At 49.5% G+C, this 15,071-nt stretch overlaps 1 protein-coding gene across 25 annotated transcripts in view; it reads left to right on the plus strand.

Moving 5' to 3' along the window:
• SMARCA4 (SWI/SNF related, matrix associated, actin dependent regulator of chromatin, subfamily a, member 4) overlaps positions 1–15,071 on the plus strand; it is a 93,127-nt gene that overhangs the window by 38,212 nt on the left and 39,844 nt on the right. For all 25 annotated transcript variants that reach the window (XM_021083849.1, XM_021083834.1, XM_021083835.1 and 22 more), the window contains exons 14-18: positions 3,248–3,369; positions 4,817–4,967; positions 6,325–6,488; positions 12,325–12,391; positions 13,529–13,639. In XM_021083849.1, coding sequence (XP_020939508.1) covers positions 3,248–3,369; positions 4,817–4,967; positions 6,325–6,488; positions 12,325–12,391; positions 13,529–13,639 — 615 coding nt within the window. The remainder of the gene's footprint in view (positions 1–3,247; positions 3,370–4,816; positions 4,968–6,324; positions 6,489–12,324; positions 12,392–13,528; positions 13,640–15,071) is intronic.

Here is a 15,071-nt window from a genome sequence, read left to right on the forward strand (position 1 = left end):
AGGCCAGGGATCGAACCCACAACCTCATGATTCCTAGTCGGATTCGTTAACCACTGCGCCACGACGGGAATTCCTCTCTTTCTTGCTTTTGAGATTTTCTCTTTGTCTTTGGCTTTTAGAAGTTTGATTGTGAATCCTCCCTTTATATTAACTCTCAGTGTTTGCTTAGCTTCTTGGCTGGTAGTTTCATGGGCTTTTTTAATCACATTTGGGCAGTTTATCATTTCTGCCTTAATATTTTTTATTTGTTGATTCATTCTCCTTAAAAATGGTTTCTGTTTTTTCTTTGAATATATATATATTTTTCTTTTTAGTGCCACACCCTGGCATAGGGAAATTCCCAGGCTAGGGGTTGAATCGAGCTATAGCTGCCAGCCAACAAACACCACAGCCACAGCACTGCGGGATCCAAGCCTTGTCTGCGAACCAGCATTCTCATAGATACTAGTCAGATTGTTTCCACCGTGCCACAATGGGATCTCCCTCTTTGAATATATTTAAAATGGCTTTGAACCTATTTATAGTAATAGGTGCTTGGGAAATTGTGTGCTAAGTCCAGCAACGTCTGGCAACAGAGACAGGCTCAACTGACTGCTTTTGCCCCTGAGTTCTTATCCTACTTTCCTCCTTTTGGGCTTGTTTTTTTTTTTTAATTGCCATATAGACATCGCAGGTTTTGTTGTTCTTTCTTTGGCAGCACCCCCAGCAAGTGGAAGTTCCTAGGCTAGGGATTGAACCCATGCCGCAGTGACAACACCGGATGCTTAACCACTAAGCCACCAGGGAATTCCATGCTTGTCTTCTAATGTCTAGTGAAAGCCTATTTCAGCCATTCTGGATTCTGACTTTCACCCCTGTGGTTTCTTTTTGATGTTATTGTTTGTTTAGTAAATTATCTAGGCTGAATCTCTGGTATTGTTTCCCCAGGGTGTGTGTGGCCTTTGGTGTCTGTGCTCAGTTTATTTTTTTGTTTTTTGTTTTTTTCATTTTTGGCCACCCCGAGGTATATGGAGTTCCTGGGTCACAGATCAGATCCATGCTGCAGTTGCAGCCTAAGCTGCAGCTGCAGCAGCACCAAATTCTTATTGTGCCAGGCCGGGGATGGACCCTACATCCCAGCACTTCAAAGACATCTCTGATTCCATTGCACCATAGCGGGAATGCACTCATTTTAATTTTTAATCCTGACTCTCTAAAAATGGGCCTCATCTCTTTGGGCAGAGATTATACTCAACCACCTGGAGTCAGGCTTCCTTCTGCCAATGAAGCAGTGAGTGCAGAACATGTTCCAAGTTTTGGCCATTTTTGAGTCTCCCATGGCTTTTACTTTCTTCTGGGCCCTTTCTCATTTCCTCTGTTGAATGCATAGCCTCAGCCAATAATATGCTTTCCCCATCTGTCCCTGAGGTCCTCAGCTCCACCGATAGTATTGCTGGCCTAGGCCTCTACTACTGCTACAAAATGAGTCCTCATCAGCCTTGGCTCTCAGGCCTCGTGGCCTGCCCCGCAATTCCCCCCCCCCCCCACCCCCCCCCCCGGCAGAGTCTTCATGTCAGAGCTGGGGTGGGGAGAGATGAAAGCACTCCCAAGTAAGAATGCTACAAACTCCCACTATTACTCAAAGCTCAGTTTTTTAAGCGTTAATGCTTTTCAGATTCCTCAAGCTCTGAAATGGTTGCCTACACTATGTTTTTTTTTGTTGTTGTTGTTGCTTTTTAGGGCTGCACTCAAGGCATATGGACGTTCCCAGGCTAGGTGTTGAATCAGAGCTGCAGCTGCTGGCCTACACCACAGCACAGCAACTCGGGATCTAAGCCACATCTGAGACCTACACCACAGGTCCCAGCAATGCCAGATCCTCAACCCACTGAGCGAGGCCATGGATTGAACTTGCATGCTCATGGATACTAGTCAGGTTTGTTACTGCTGAGCCTCAACATGAACTCCTTTTTTTTTTTTTTTTTTTGCCTATGTCACTTTTATCCAGTTTAAAGTCACTTTTTGAGGGGAAAATTTTCTGACCTCCTCACTAGGACTTACTACCCCTGTTTTAATTCCTCATGAGGTAGTATCAACTAGGACAAATCTTACCACTTATGATTTGTTTGGTCAAAATGTTTGTGTTGTCATCACCAGTTCACTCCAAATGATCTATACAACCATTTTGCAAGGTCCAGGGGAAATCACACTGGGTTTTGATTGGAATAATTTAACAGAAAAGATGTATATATATTTCAGATTTTTAGAATTTCCATATACACACAGCATTTCACATGATTTATACAGGAATACAAGGGTTGTTTAATATTGGGAAATATATTTGTATTTTATCAATATGACGTCAAACTCTTTATTGTCTGCTCTGTAAATATTGAAAAATCTCTTTAATGAAACATAACATTCATACTTACTTTACAGGTTTATAGAAAGCCACTTAGTAAACCGTGATGCCTGTTATCACCAGCATCCTTTAGCATGTTTTAGTAGATATTTTGGCCAAGTTGGCAAGGCTGGAAGTAAATCAAAAGGAATAAATACTGAAAATTGCTTATAAAATATTTAATTCCTAGGAAAATCCAAGAGAATCAAATGAAAAACTGCTTTAGTAGTGTACCTTGTGTGAGGGAGACTGGGAGCAGATGGATTCTACTAGTGGCAGCAAAAGTATGCAATTACCCTGAGATATTCTTAAAGAGAAGACACTGTTTGGACACTGTTCTATCATATGCTGAGCAATTAAAAGAAGACGCAGGAGTTCCCATCATGGCTCAGCAGTGATGAACCCTACTAGTGTCCATGAGGCTCAGATCTGGTGTAGCTGTGGCTGTGGCATAGGCCAGCAACTACAGCTCCAATTTGACCCCTAGCCAACTTCCATATGCCGCAGGTGTGGCCCCTAAAAAAAAAAAAAAAAAAAAAGGAAGATTCAGATAGGAGTTTACACTGTGATACAGTGTACAGTAGGTTAAGAATCTGACTGCAGAAGCGAGGGTTTGAACCCTGGCCCGGCACAGTGAGTTAAAGGATCTGGCATTGCTGTAGCTGTAGCTCAGTTTCTATCCCTGTCCTGGGAACTTCCATAATTCGAGTGTGGCCATTAAAAGAAAAAAATAGATGCAGATAAAAGGCCTAGGATAGGAAGAGGGCTTGTGGATTACAAAGACATCACCTGTTTGCAAAAGTGTCTTTTCCCAGGAGCCCTTTGCTGTGTTGTGACCTTAGGTGACTGGGGCTTGTCTCTTGGTAGGAGGAGGAGGAAGAGCAGCCGCAGCCAGCACAGCCTCCCACTCTGCCGGTAGAAGAGAAGAAGAAGATTCCAGATCCAGACAGTGATGATGTCTCTGAGGTGGACGCCCGGCACATCATTGAGTAAGGCACCCCGGCACTCATTCCCAGCCTGCTGTGGGGCTGCACTGGCTGAAGCCTTCAGTACCCCAGCTCCTCCTCAGATAGCACTGTCCTGCTGGCAGCCATTGTGGGACCATAGGCACTAATTTGGTTTACTTAAGATTTCACTGGTTTCTTTCTTTCTTTTCTTTTTTTTTTTTTTTTTTTTTTTTGTCTTTTTAGGGCTGCACTTTCGGCATATGGAAGGTTCCAGGTTTGGGGTCGAATTGGAGCTACAGCTGCCAGCCTGTGCCACAGCCATGGCAACATGAGATCCAAGCCTTGTCTGCAACCTATACCACAGACAGCAGCAACGCCAGATCCCCAACCCACTGAGCAAAGCCTGGAGTCAAACCTGCATCTTCATGGATACTAGTGGGTTTCGTTTCTACTGTACCACAACGGAAATTCCTGAATACTCTTAAATAGAGGTTCGAGAGTATTATATAAGTTCTAGGTATGAAGGGAACCACGGTAACAAACATGCAGTCCTTTTTTTTTTTTTTTTGTCTTTTTAGGGCTGCACCCAAGGCTTATGGAGGTTCCCAGGTTAGGGGTGGAATCAGAGCCGAAGCTGCCAGCCTATGCCACAGCCACAGCAGTACTAGATCCGAGCCACATCTGTGATCTACACCACAGCTAACGGCAATGCTGGATCTTTAGCCCACTGAGCAACGCCAGGGATTGACCCGGTGTCCTCCTGGGTGCTAGTCAGATTCGTTTCTGCTGAGCCACAACGGGAACTCCAACGTACAGTTTTTCGAATTCATAAATATGTAGGAAAAGCCCCCAGAAAACTAAGAAAACCCAGCTCACTGTGTAAGATTTGTCAGAAGATAAACAGAAACCACAGCAGAGTATAAAATAATATGACAGATGTTGTATCACATGTATCTGTACATTAATTAAATGTAAATAGTTAAGATCACCTTTTTTTTGGCCACACCTGTGGCATGTGGAAGTTCCCAGGCCAGAGGTCGAACCTGTACCCCAGAAGTAACAATACTGGACCATAAACTGCTTGACTACCAGGGAACTCCTAAAGTCACTTTTTAAAAACATTCCAGATTGGATCACAGTACAGTCAAAGTATAAATGATTCTGGTTTATGTGAGGCTGTTGAGTGTATGTTTTCCTTTTAGGCTCCTTAACTCTCAGTAGAGGGAGTGGGCCAGGTGACCACCTATGTGCTATGTCTGTGCTATGACACTGAGTTGATTCCTGTTCTAGGAATGTGGGGTGACCCACAGCACCTGGAAGTCCAGTCTTGAACACCCCCTGGTTTAGTATTTGCTGCCTTGCCTGCAGCTACACTTTGACTTATATTCCGTCTCAGGCCATAAAGCTGCTCTGCACAGGCTTTGGCAGAAGCACAGGTGTCACAAGTAGGTATGTGTGTCTTCACATGGCATTTTGATCTTGCTCCCAGGAATGCCAAGCAAGACGTTGATGATGAGTATGGCGTGTCTCAGGCCCTTGCTCGTGGCCTGCAGTCCTATTATGCTGTGGCCCACGCCGTCACCGAGAGGGTAGACAAGCAGTCAGCGCTCATGGTCAATGGTGTCCTCAAGCAGTACCAGGTACGTAGGAGGGGCCACATCCACAGAGTAGTCTCAACCAAGGGCTTCCCTGGTGGGTGGGCTGCTGATGTCAGGCAGGCCTGAGTTCACAGTCCACTCCTTATCTCTGGCAACCTGCTCTTCCCCTCTGAGCCTCAGTTTCCCCCTCTGCAAAGCAGCAGCACGATGTGACCAGGAGGAAATGTAATGGTGCAGTAAGTTGGTATCTGCTGTGGGCTTAATACAAGCCAGCAGAATGGAGCACTTAATATAGGCTGCTAGTGTTGAATCCCCCAGTATACCTGAAGTAGGTGCTGTGGTCATCCAGATTCCATGGGGGATTGGAGGATGACTGCGGAGGGGTGGTATTTGCTTGGAATCATACCGCTTGGGAATGGCCCGTGGTGCTCAGTACATCCTTCCTGGGGGTCTGTGCAGAGTGAAGCAGCGATGAAGGAGAGCTTGGCTGTCCAGAACCAGCAGCCCTAGACTCAGCTTTCTTCTGGGACATGGGGCAGCAGTCCCCCCTGCAGGTCCTATGAGGCTGAAGAGATGACGACTCTGAAGCAGGGCCTGGCCTGGAACAGCCAAGAACAGTAGTTGGCCATAGTAGAAATTTCTTTCTTTGTGACACCATATCCCAGGCTCATCTGTTAGCTCCCAAAGGGTAGCTGGTTTATCTCCAACCAAAAAACACGTCTCCCTGATACTCTGGTTGATTGTAACCCCTGAACCCCAACTTTCCTTGAAAGAAGTCTCAGAACCTCCATGCTGATGTCACATCCCAAAGGCAAATCCAGTGATCTTTGGAACTTTCCAAAGGCCAGTGTCATCAAAGAAGTTAGAATATAGCCAGAACTTAACTTGCTGAATCTGCCACCAAAGTTTCCAAATCTTTGGAAAATGATCTTTTTAACTGTGTGTGTGTTTCAGAAAGCCTTGCAAGCTTTAGAAACCCTTCAGTTAAATTTTGAAGTGATATTCAGGTAGTTGGTCATGTGGTGCACTTGTCACTGAGTTCCCCTGGTGCCCCAGTGCACTCCTGGGTCCAGGGTTGCGTGGTTGAGGGCAGCTTGGCCCTGGAGTGCTGCATTGCTTGGTGTCAGCTGGTGACAGATGGATGCTGTGACAGTTAGAGACCTAGGTGTTTAAACCTATACCCAGGAAAGACATGTCATAGACACATCCTATTAGCACTGCAATGCTGTGGTTTCACAGCAGGGGTGGCTGAGGCTGAGGAAAGGAGTGGCTGGCTTAGAGGTAAATAGCAAATGAGGATGGGCGGTCCATGGCTGGGGCAGAACCTGTAAGTCTTCAAGGTGCTGGGAACACTCTTCAGCCTGACCCGGGCTTCAGTCCTGGCTGCCTCTCCTTGCAGATCAAAGGCTTGGAGTGGCTGGTGTCCCTGTACAACAACAACCTGAACGGCATCCTGGCCGATGAGATGGGCCTGGGCAAGACCATCCAGACCATCGCGCTCATCACGTACCTCATGGAGCACAAGCGGATCAACGGGCCCTTCCTCATCATAGTACCTCTCTCGTGAGTGCCCCCAGCGGGAGGGCCCGCAGCCCAGCCTGCACTCAGATGCCTGTGTCTGGGTTTGCTTGGGCCTCGCGAATGAAGGACCACAGCCTGGGTACTTTAGACAACAGGCACTGTTTCCCTGGGGCCACAAGTCTGAGAACAAGGGGTGGGCAGGGCTGGTTTCTCCTGAGACCTCCCCTAGCCTCCCAGATGGCCGTCATCTCCTGCGTCCACGCATCGTCTTCCCTCTGTCTGTGTCCCTAATTTCCCTCTCCTGTAAGAAAGTCATGACAGTCGTGGCGGACTAGGGCTTGTTCTAGTGCCCTTGTTTTTACCTCTTTAAAGACCTTATTTCCAAATCTAGTCATTTTCTGGGGTGCTGATGGGGAAAGACGTCAACATAATGAATTTGGGAGGGGACACAATTCAGCCCATGGCCTGCCTCTGGTGTCTAGGCACAGGATAGAAGAAGGGCAGGTGACAGGTTATCACTATTGGGGCAGCTCTCACAGGATGTCCTCAGTGTCCTCTTCAAGCCCCATGGCCAGCAAACTCCACCCAAGCTTGTCACAGGAGTCAGATAAGCTCCCACTAGAAACATAGAGTGGAGCCGTTTGAGCAATCACTGTTTCCACTAACTGCTGGGGCCCTGAACCTTGTTGGACGCATTCCAGCCTGGTCCAGGCAACACAGACACTCAGGGTAGTGGCATCTGGGTACCTAAATGGCGTCCAGAGGCAGCTCGATCATTCACCACCTCTTGGTGCCACTGTCTTCTTCCTCCCAGGAGGTACCTTTCCAGGGGCCACGATTCTTCAGGCCACTCTGGGCATCTTCTTCCCAGTTTTTCATGTGCCACAAAATAGTTCTCCTGCCCCAGGGTTTCTCTGGACGTCCCAGGACTGGTTGTCATTGACCCAGTCCATGTCACATGTTAGGCAACAGTACAGTCATGGGCCTGGGGTATGGTCTGCTGTAATGTGGCCAGGCCTGGCTGTGTGCCCTTGGCCTGGCTCTGAGGAGAACCCCCTTACATTTGGCCCAGTGGTCAGAAGGAACCAAGTCCACTTCAATTCAGCTGTCGAGGGGGAGGATGGGGAACCAAGCACTCATCCCCTGAGCCCTTGAGAACATGCCCTCCTGTCTGTAAGATGGCCGAGAGTTCCCGTTGTGGCTCAGCGGGTTAAGAACCCAACTAATATCCATGAGGATACAGGTTCAATCCCTGGCCTCGCTCAGTGGGTTAAGGATCCCGCGTTACCACCGGCTGGGAAGTAGGTTGCAGATGGGGCTTGAATCTGGTATTGCTCTGGCTGTGGTGTAGGCTGGCAGATGCAGCTCAGATTCGACCCCTAGTCCAGGAACTTCCATATACAGTGGGTGCAGCCATAAAAAGACAGGAAACAAAAAAAGACGGCTGGTCCGCCAAAGGCCACACACCCAGGGCTCAGGGCCCCAGAACCCTCCCAGAATTTACTTGGAAAAGTTGATTTCTTGCTTCTGCCTTTTGTTCTTCGTGAAGTGTAAATCTGGCTGCCTTGGCAGAAACAGATCTTCATAGAGAACTATTTCCACTGGGCAGCATAAGGTCCCAGGCCTGGCAGGATGGACTTGGCTTGTCCTCCCCCATGGTCAGACCCAGCTTGCTTCGCGGCTTCTGCCGCTCTTGTCTGTGCACTGACTCCCAGCCCTCCAGTGGCTCTCATCTCCCCCCTTCTATTTAGCTCCCCAGACATGACCTTACTCCTCTGGAATAGCTCTGTCCAGCATGCTGTTCTACAGCCTGAGATTTTTTGTTTCTAACTTTGCATTTTGAAATGATTTCAGACTTATGAACAATTACAAAAGTAGTATATAAAGAGTTCCTATATACTTTTCACCCGGCCTCCCACATTTCATATAACCTTAGGACAGTTTCAACACCAGGATAGTGACAATAATTTGACAAGTCATTGTTACCTGTTATCAAATCTAGAGACACTATTCCCATGCTGTCGATTCCCCCCCGAAGGCCTTTTTCTGGTCCAGGATCCCACTTTGCCTTTTGTTGTGTGCCTGTGCCAGTTCCCCAGTCCCTCTGTGTCCTTCATGATCTTGACACCTGAATCCTTCCCTGGCCTTTGGGGCACTGTCCCTCAGACTGGATTCGTGTGATATGTCTTCTTTCTGGAATTCTGGCGAAAAGCTCCGGGAGGGGATGCCCTGCCCTTCTTGGGGCCCTCACGTCCGGAGGCACAAGCCAAAGGGCTCCATGACAGGAGAGTTACTTTGGTCTCTCCTTACGTGGTCCCTTCTGCTCTCCACACATGAACCGAAGAGTTTACCTTTGTAATTCATAAGTATCTTGTGGGGAGGCACTTCTGTGAACATCTCATTTCTCATCATACTTTCCATAGAAATCTCAGCCCCTCTCGGATGAGCCTTGCCTGACATGATGGTCACTGTGGGAAGTGGCAAGTGGTTTTTTTTCTTTTTTTTTTTAATAATGATTTTTATTTTTTCCATTATAGCTGGTGTATGGCGTTCTGTCAATTTTTTACTGTATAGCAAGGTGACCCATTCACACATACATGTATACATTCTTTTTGCTCACATTATCATGCTCCATCAAAGGTGACTAGATATAGTTCCCAGAGCAAATGGTTTTTTCATCATTCCTTCCACAAGTGCTAAAATTCCACTGTAGGGAATTCTCTTCTCTCATTTAATTATTTAACCCTTCATATCAGAACCACTATTTACTTTGTTTAAATTGTCCTGTGTTTGGCCTGGAGAAATGCTTCAAATTGGTTCCCATGTCCTTTCAACACCTCCCTGCCACTGCAGTATTGTTGTTTACAGTAGTATTGGATTTACAGAAAAGTTGAAAAGATAGTGCATAGAGCTCCTCTCTACTCTCCCCTGGCCCCCCACCTGTGGTGGATGACATCACACATGACCGTGTCACCTTTGTCACCACCAAGGAATCAGCACTAGCACATCACTAGTAACTAAACTTTATTTGGATTATTTCCTTAGTTTTCGCCAGTTTCCATTGTTAATTCCAGGATCCTCTGTGACATTTAGGCTTTTTGTCTCCTCAGCATTTTCTGGTCTATGATCATTCCTCAGACTTTGAATATTTTTGCTGACCTTGGTGGTTTTGAGGAGAACTGGTCAGGAGTTTTGTGGGATGTGCCTCAGTCTGCATCCCTTTGGTGATTCCCTCATCTTAAAACGGGATGATGGCTTTTGGAGTGAAGACCAGAGGTGAAGCGTACCTCTCATCACCTCACATCAAGGGCGGTTACTGTCAACGTGACTTTTCACTCTTGAGGTTGACCTTGATCGCCTGGCTGAGGAAGTGTGTGTCAGGCATCTCCACGATGAAGTTTCTCTTTTCTCCCCTTCCGTCTTGTATCCTGGGAAAAAAGTCACTAAGTTCAGCCCACAAGTTGGCAGATGAGAGTCATCTCCTTGAAGGGGAGGTCACCTTTTAAATTATTTGGAGTTTTTCTTTGTGGGAGATTTCTCTCTTATCTCTCATTTGCAGATGTATTCAGTGATTTGTATCAGTGTGGACTTAATGGATCTTTATTGTATACTTTGGGCTGAACTCCAGTACTAGTTTATTTTGTTGCTCAGATCATTCCAGCCTTGGCCATCGGGGGTTTTTCCAGTGGGCTGCTCTGTCCCTTTGACATGCCCCTATCCTTGTGGGGGTTTTTGAGCACTTTTTTCCTTTTTGGCACCCAAAGATGCTCCAAGCTCAGCTGGTGCATTTCCTGCCCAGGCCTAGAATCAGCCACTTCTCCAGGTTTCTCCTATTAAAAAATGGTCATGGAAACCAAGACCCGGGCGTGAGGTGTGCTCCTTGCTGCTGGGGCATCACTGCTTCTAGGCCTTCCCTGTGCAGCGCTAGGAATACACGTCCTGACCCTCATGCATACGTGCTGACGTGATTTGCATCTGGTCATCTGTGTCTCTGTGTAGCTAAGTGTGACCACGCTGCTGTCTCCGACTCAGCTGGGACCACAGCGCTGGTTCTAGTCTTTCCCTTCGCTCATATGTTGGCTCCCAGAGTGCATTTACAGCACTTTCGGAATACTTAGCCTGTGAGAAACAGCCTCACCACCTGGGGTACAGTGTTTAGACCCAGCTCCTTTGACCTTAGACTTAACCACTTCCGGTCAAAACATCATTTCCCCAGGTTACTTCAGTTGATTGCTTTCCCCTATTCCCTTCAGTGAAGTTATGTTGTAGGTTGATTTGCAGCCTTTACACCAGCAGGACCTGATCTGCAGTCCTATGTACACTGAGGTCCTGTCTGTTGAGTGTCATCTTCTGCAGGCCAGAAGAGCCCCCTGTACCCTGGGGAACACTTTCAGACCCCTAGTGTCCTGCTGTCCTGTCCACCATTGGGATGTGGTGTTCTCCACCATGAGTTTGCTTGTCTTGACCTCTCCCTCTGCCCTGTTTCCTTACTTCCCTTCCTGACTCTCTTCGGCTCTTCTCCCCCTCTGCCCCCAACACCTCAGGTTTTGGCGCTTGGCTTCTCTTGATGCCCTGACTGTCCCTCATTGCTCCCTGCAGTAGAGAACCAGACCTCAGTGACTGAACCAGGGCGATCTTGGTGACCCTCAGTGAAAGAAAGCCCAGAGCCAGGTGGCCTAAGGCCGACCTGGTGCCTTCAAGCTGCCAGGATCCAGGCTTTCTGCAGTCTTCTGCTCTGTCATCCCCAGGATTTTACCCTCATGGTTGCAAGACGGCTACACTGCCTCCATCATCTCCTCTGGGTTCCCAGCATGATGAGTGGGGCCAGGAGCAGCAAGAGCAGCTGAGTCCCCAGCCCTACCCCCAGCCCTGTCCCCTCTACCCTTTCCCCAGTTTTCAGCCCAGTGACTTGAGCTTCCATCTCAATGGCTCGGATTGTGTCCACCTGGTTGGCCCTGACTGCTAGGGGTTCAAGGGAGACACAGCAGTACCCTCAGTGGAACTTCTTGGAGGGAGGAGCTGGGTGAGCCACAAGCAGTTTCTACCACTTGGCCTTTGAGTCCTGTCTTTACAAACCCCCCAGTCTAGACTATGAGTGAATTCCCTCCCCCACTGAAAATTCTATGTCCCAGTGTTTCTCTGAGAGCCCTCCCTCTCCAAACTTGGTTTTATTGCTGCCATCACCCTCTGCTGAGGCTATCTCATATAGTCTGGAGTGGCTTGTCCCTCCTCACCCGCCCCCATATCCAGTCACTGCCCGTCTCCCCCTCTTTCCCCCCTTACTGACCTTGGGTCCTCTGCCTACGCTCCCCTCCTCCAGTCTTCTGCCTGGGCCTGGCTTGGTCTCACCTGCCCACCGTCTTCATTCTGTCTCTTACTGGACAGGAAGCTGCAGTGGCTGCTGTTTTCATTTCGAGGTGGCCCCAAGACCCTGTGGTGCCTCCTATAGCTCCAGGCATAAGCCCTAGCCTTCTGAACCTGAAACGAGGCACCATGAGTCTGCGTTTTTCCTGGCAGTGATCCACAGCAAATGGTATATTCTCACAGGGGCCTGTCACTGCACAGTAGTGACAGAGGACTGATCTCCAAGGTCCAGCTCCTTGGCCTGGCCCTCTCCGGCCACCCTGCTCCAGCCCAGGCCTATCCAGGCTCCTGCCACCCTCTAGTAGCTGCTGTCCCTGTACCCACCACCCTACCTTTGTGTGTCCCTGTGTCACCAACCCGGGGCACCATCCCCTGCTTCCTTCAGTCAGTCGGTTACTGTGCCACCTCTGAGGTCACAGCTACGGCGGCTTCATTTTCTTGTGGGTGTCATTGTGGACAGTGAGCTGCTGGTGACAGAACTAGAGCCTAACCACCCCTTCCTTGTTTCCACCAGAACGCTGTCCAACTGGGCATACGAATTTGACAAATGGGCCCCCTCCGTGGTGAAGGTGTCATACAAGGTATGTGGCAGCCTGAGGAGGTAGGCGTGGGCGCAGGGAGGGAGGGAGGGATAGAGGGTGCGGGGTACATGTAGGTGAGGAGGGATGTCAGCTTGTATTGGTGATAAAGTGTACATGTGTACGTTTTCTTCTGCCATGACGTAGGATCCTGCTGTTAACGCAGGGTTCGGATCATTTTGTTTTGAGAAGAAATGCTGAAAAAGAAGCGAGGTTGTGAACTCATTTTGTGGAATGTGGTGACATTAATGCATTCACTGATAGCTAATTTAATTCTCACTGAGCTTTGGTTAAAACCCATTCACATAGGATGACTTAGTGTCTACAATGGGCTGCTTTGTGATGGGGCATGTGAGCCCCGTGCAGGCCTGCTCTGAGTGCCACCCCTCGATCAGTTCTCCTGTGAAGTGGGGACGCATGGTGCCTCTTGTCCTTGTGGGGGAGAAGGCAGAGAGGGCCTCACGCAGCCACTTAGTGGCAGAACCATGGCGGCTGGGCTCCCAGGTCCAGGCTCGCCACCCTGTTCTGTGAGGCTCACGGCCCCGTGATAGGGAGAAGCGGGTCTTGGCAGAAGGAACAGCAGGTGTAGGGAGAATTTGTTGAGGTTGGGGGAACTAAAAGTCATTCTGGGGACTTCCCTGGTGGCACAGCAGGTTAAGAATCTGACATTGTCACTGCTGTGGCACGGGTTCAATCCCTTATCCAGGAATTTTCGCATGCCTCAGGTGTGGCCTAAATAAATAAAAGTCTCTCTACTGGTAAGAGCTTATGGGAGCTAGCCAAGCTCAGTCTGTCTGCAGTGTGAGCTTGGAAAAGGGGAGGTTGGAGCAGATTTTCTGGGGAGGGGCTGGAGCTGCCCTCAAGGAATAATCACAATGATCTGCACTTGTGTGGAAGATATGGAGGCCTGAGGTGGGGACCCAGGAAGAGGAGGGTGTGGGAAATGGAGCTGGTCAACCATCAGGAGCAGGACAGATGGAGTTTCAGGCAGCGTGTTTCCCAGGAAGCCCGGGCCACGGAGGGCCCCTACTCCTCTCCACTGCCTGCAGTTGACCCTCTACACGGCAGGGCTGGAGGATGGGCCAGCAGCCTCAGTCAGGACCTGGAGGCTGAGGCGCGCGTGTCTTCTCTCCCTCACAGGGCTCTCCAGCAGCCAGACGAGCTTTTGTTCCTCAGCTCCGGAGCGGCAAGTTCAACGTTTTGCTGACCACATACGAGTATATCATTAAAGACAAGCACATCCTTGCAAAGGTAGTGTGTTTACTTGTGAAACAAGCCAGCCCAGGCTGTCATGTGCTGTCAGGGGCCCCATGATCCTGCCCAGGATTGTCGTGTGCATCACACTTCCCATCTTCTCAAGGCCCCTGCAAGTCATTTCTCAGTGATTCCCCTGCACATGCATATAAAGACAGCTGCTCTGTCTGTGAATGGCCCTGGTCCAGGTGACCTTGGGTTTGCCTCTCTGCCTGTCCCCAGGCTGGCCCTGGGTCACGTCCAGAGATGAGTGCTGTCTGGGCAGCACTTGGACCAGCTCCCCTCAGGTTTTCTGTCTGAAGAGCCTGGTCACACATGGACCTGCCTCTTCTGCCTGCCGTGTCCCTGGCAGAGCCTTGGCGAGGCCCGCTTGTCTCCACCTTTCTCTAGAGGCCTCAGACCTCCCTCCCTGGTGGCTGTGTCTCCCACCACAACCCACAGAAATCCAGCCCACAAAGCAGGCAGGATTCAGCATTCAGGGCCCAGGACTCTGAGGTCCTCTGTGTTCCATTAGCCTTGGGCCACTGGGCTGGCACCTCCACTGGGGGCCTCTCAGCTGATGTAGCTGTCAAGGCAGCTGAATTACCAGGAACAGATCATGATCCCAACGGAAGACAGGCACTGTCCTCTGCCTGCAGAGAGTGAAAGTTCTTTCCCTGGTTTGGAAAGGGACCGAGCCAGAAGGTGCTACATCTGGCCTCACTACGGTGCAGGGGAGTAAAGTCCATGGTTGACCTTTGACCCCATGGATGGAGATGTTTACATGTTACCACACCTGTGGGTCTTCATCATACCGATGATATTTGGTGCTTGGTCCACATCTCTGAGCTGCAGATAAGGAAAGTGAGGCCCAGGGAGCTGGGGTCCAGTGTGCCTACCTTGGGACTTGCGCTGCGGATCACCCTTCTGACCTAGTAGAGAGCCAGGCCCGTCCCAAGCGTGGGAACAGGGCTCTGAATATCCTGTGTTTATCTGACAGTGGCTTTAATGGATGTAAATGCCCTGTTGTGGGGGCTCCTCTCAGGAAATGGCTGCTGCCCACCCCCACCCTCCTGTCAGTTCTGCCTTTTTCGCCCAGTGCACCTGACATGCACTGCCTCCTTTAGGCCACCCTGGGTCCTTGGGATTTAGAAGGCGAAGCCAGAGTGGCTCTGAAGCTCATCGCAGTGACGTATAAACAGGGATTTATACCCGCAGCTCCTGCCTGCAGACTCCCACTCACCATTAGAATTGGTGTCCAGCCTGTGTCCTTCAGACATGTGGCCCCTGACAGGCTCTGGGGCTCAGCCATGGTCCCAAAGCTCACACTCTCTTCCCGCCTGTGCTACACCTGCCTTAGAGCCACAACCTGCCAATTAGCAGTGTCCCTGTTACCAAACCACGTGCTCCGTGGACCCCACCCAGGGGAGCTTCTGCTCAGCAGGGGTGT

The sequence above is a fragment of the Sus scrofa genome, chromosome 2 (assembly GCF_000003025.6).
Source record: "Sus scrofa isolate TJ Tabasco breed Duroc chromosome 2, Sscrofa11.1, whole genome shotgun sequence".
Classification (NCBI taxonomy): Eukaryota; Metazoa; Chordata; class Mammalia; order Artiodactyla; family Suidae; genus Sus; species Sus scrofa.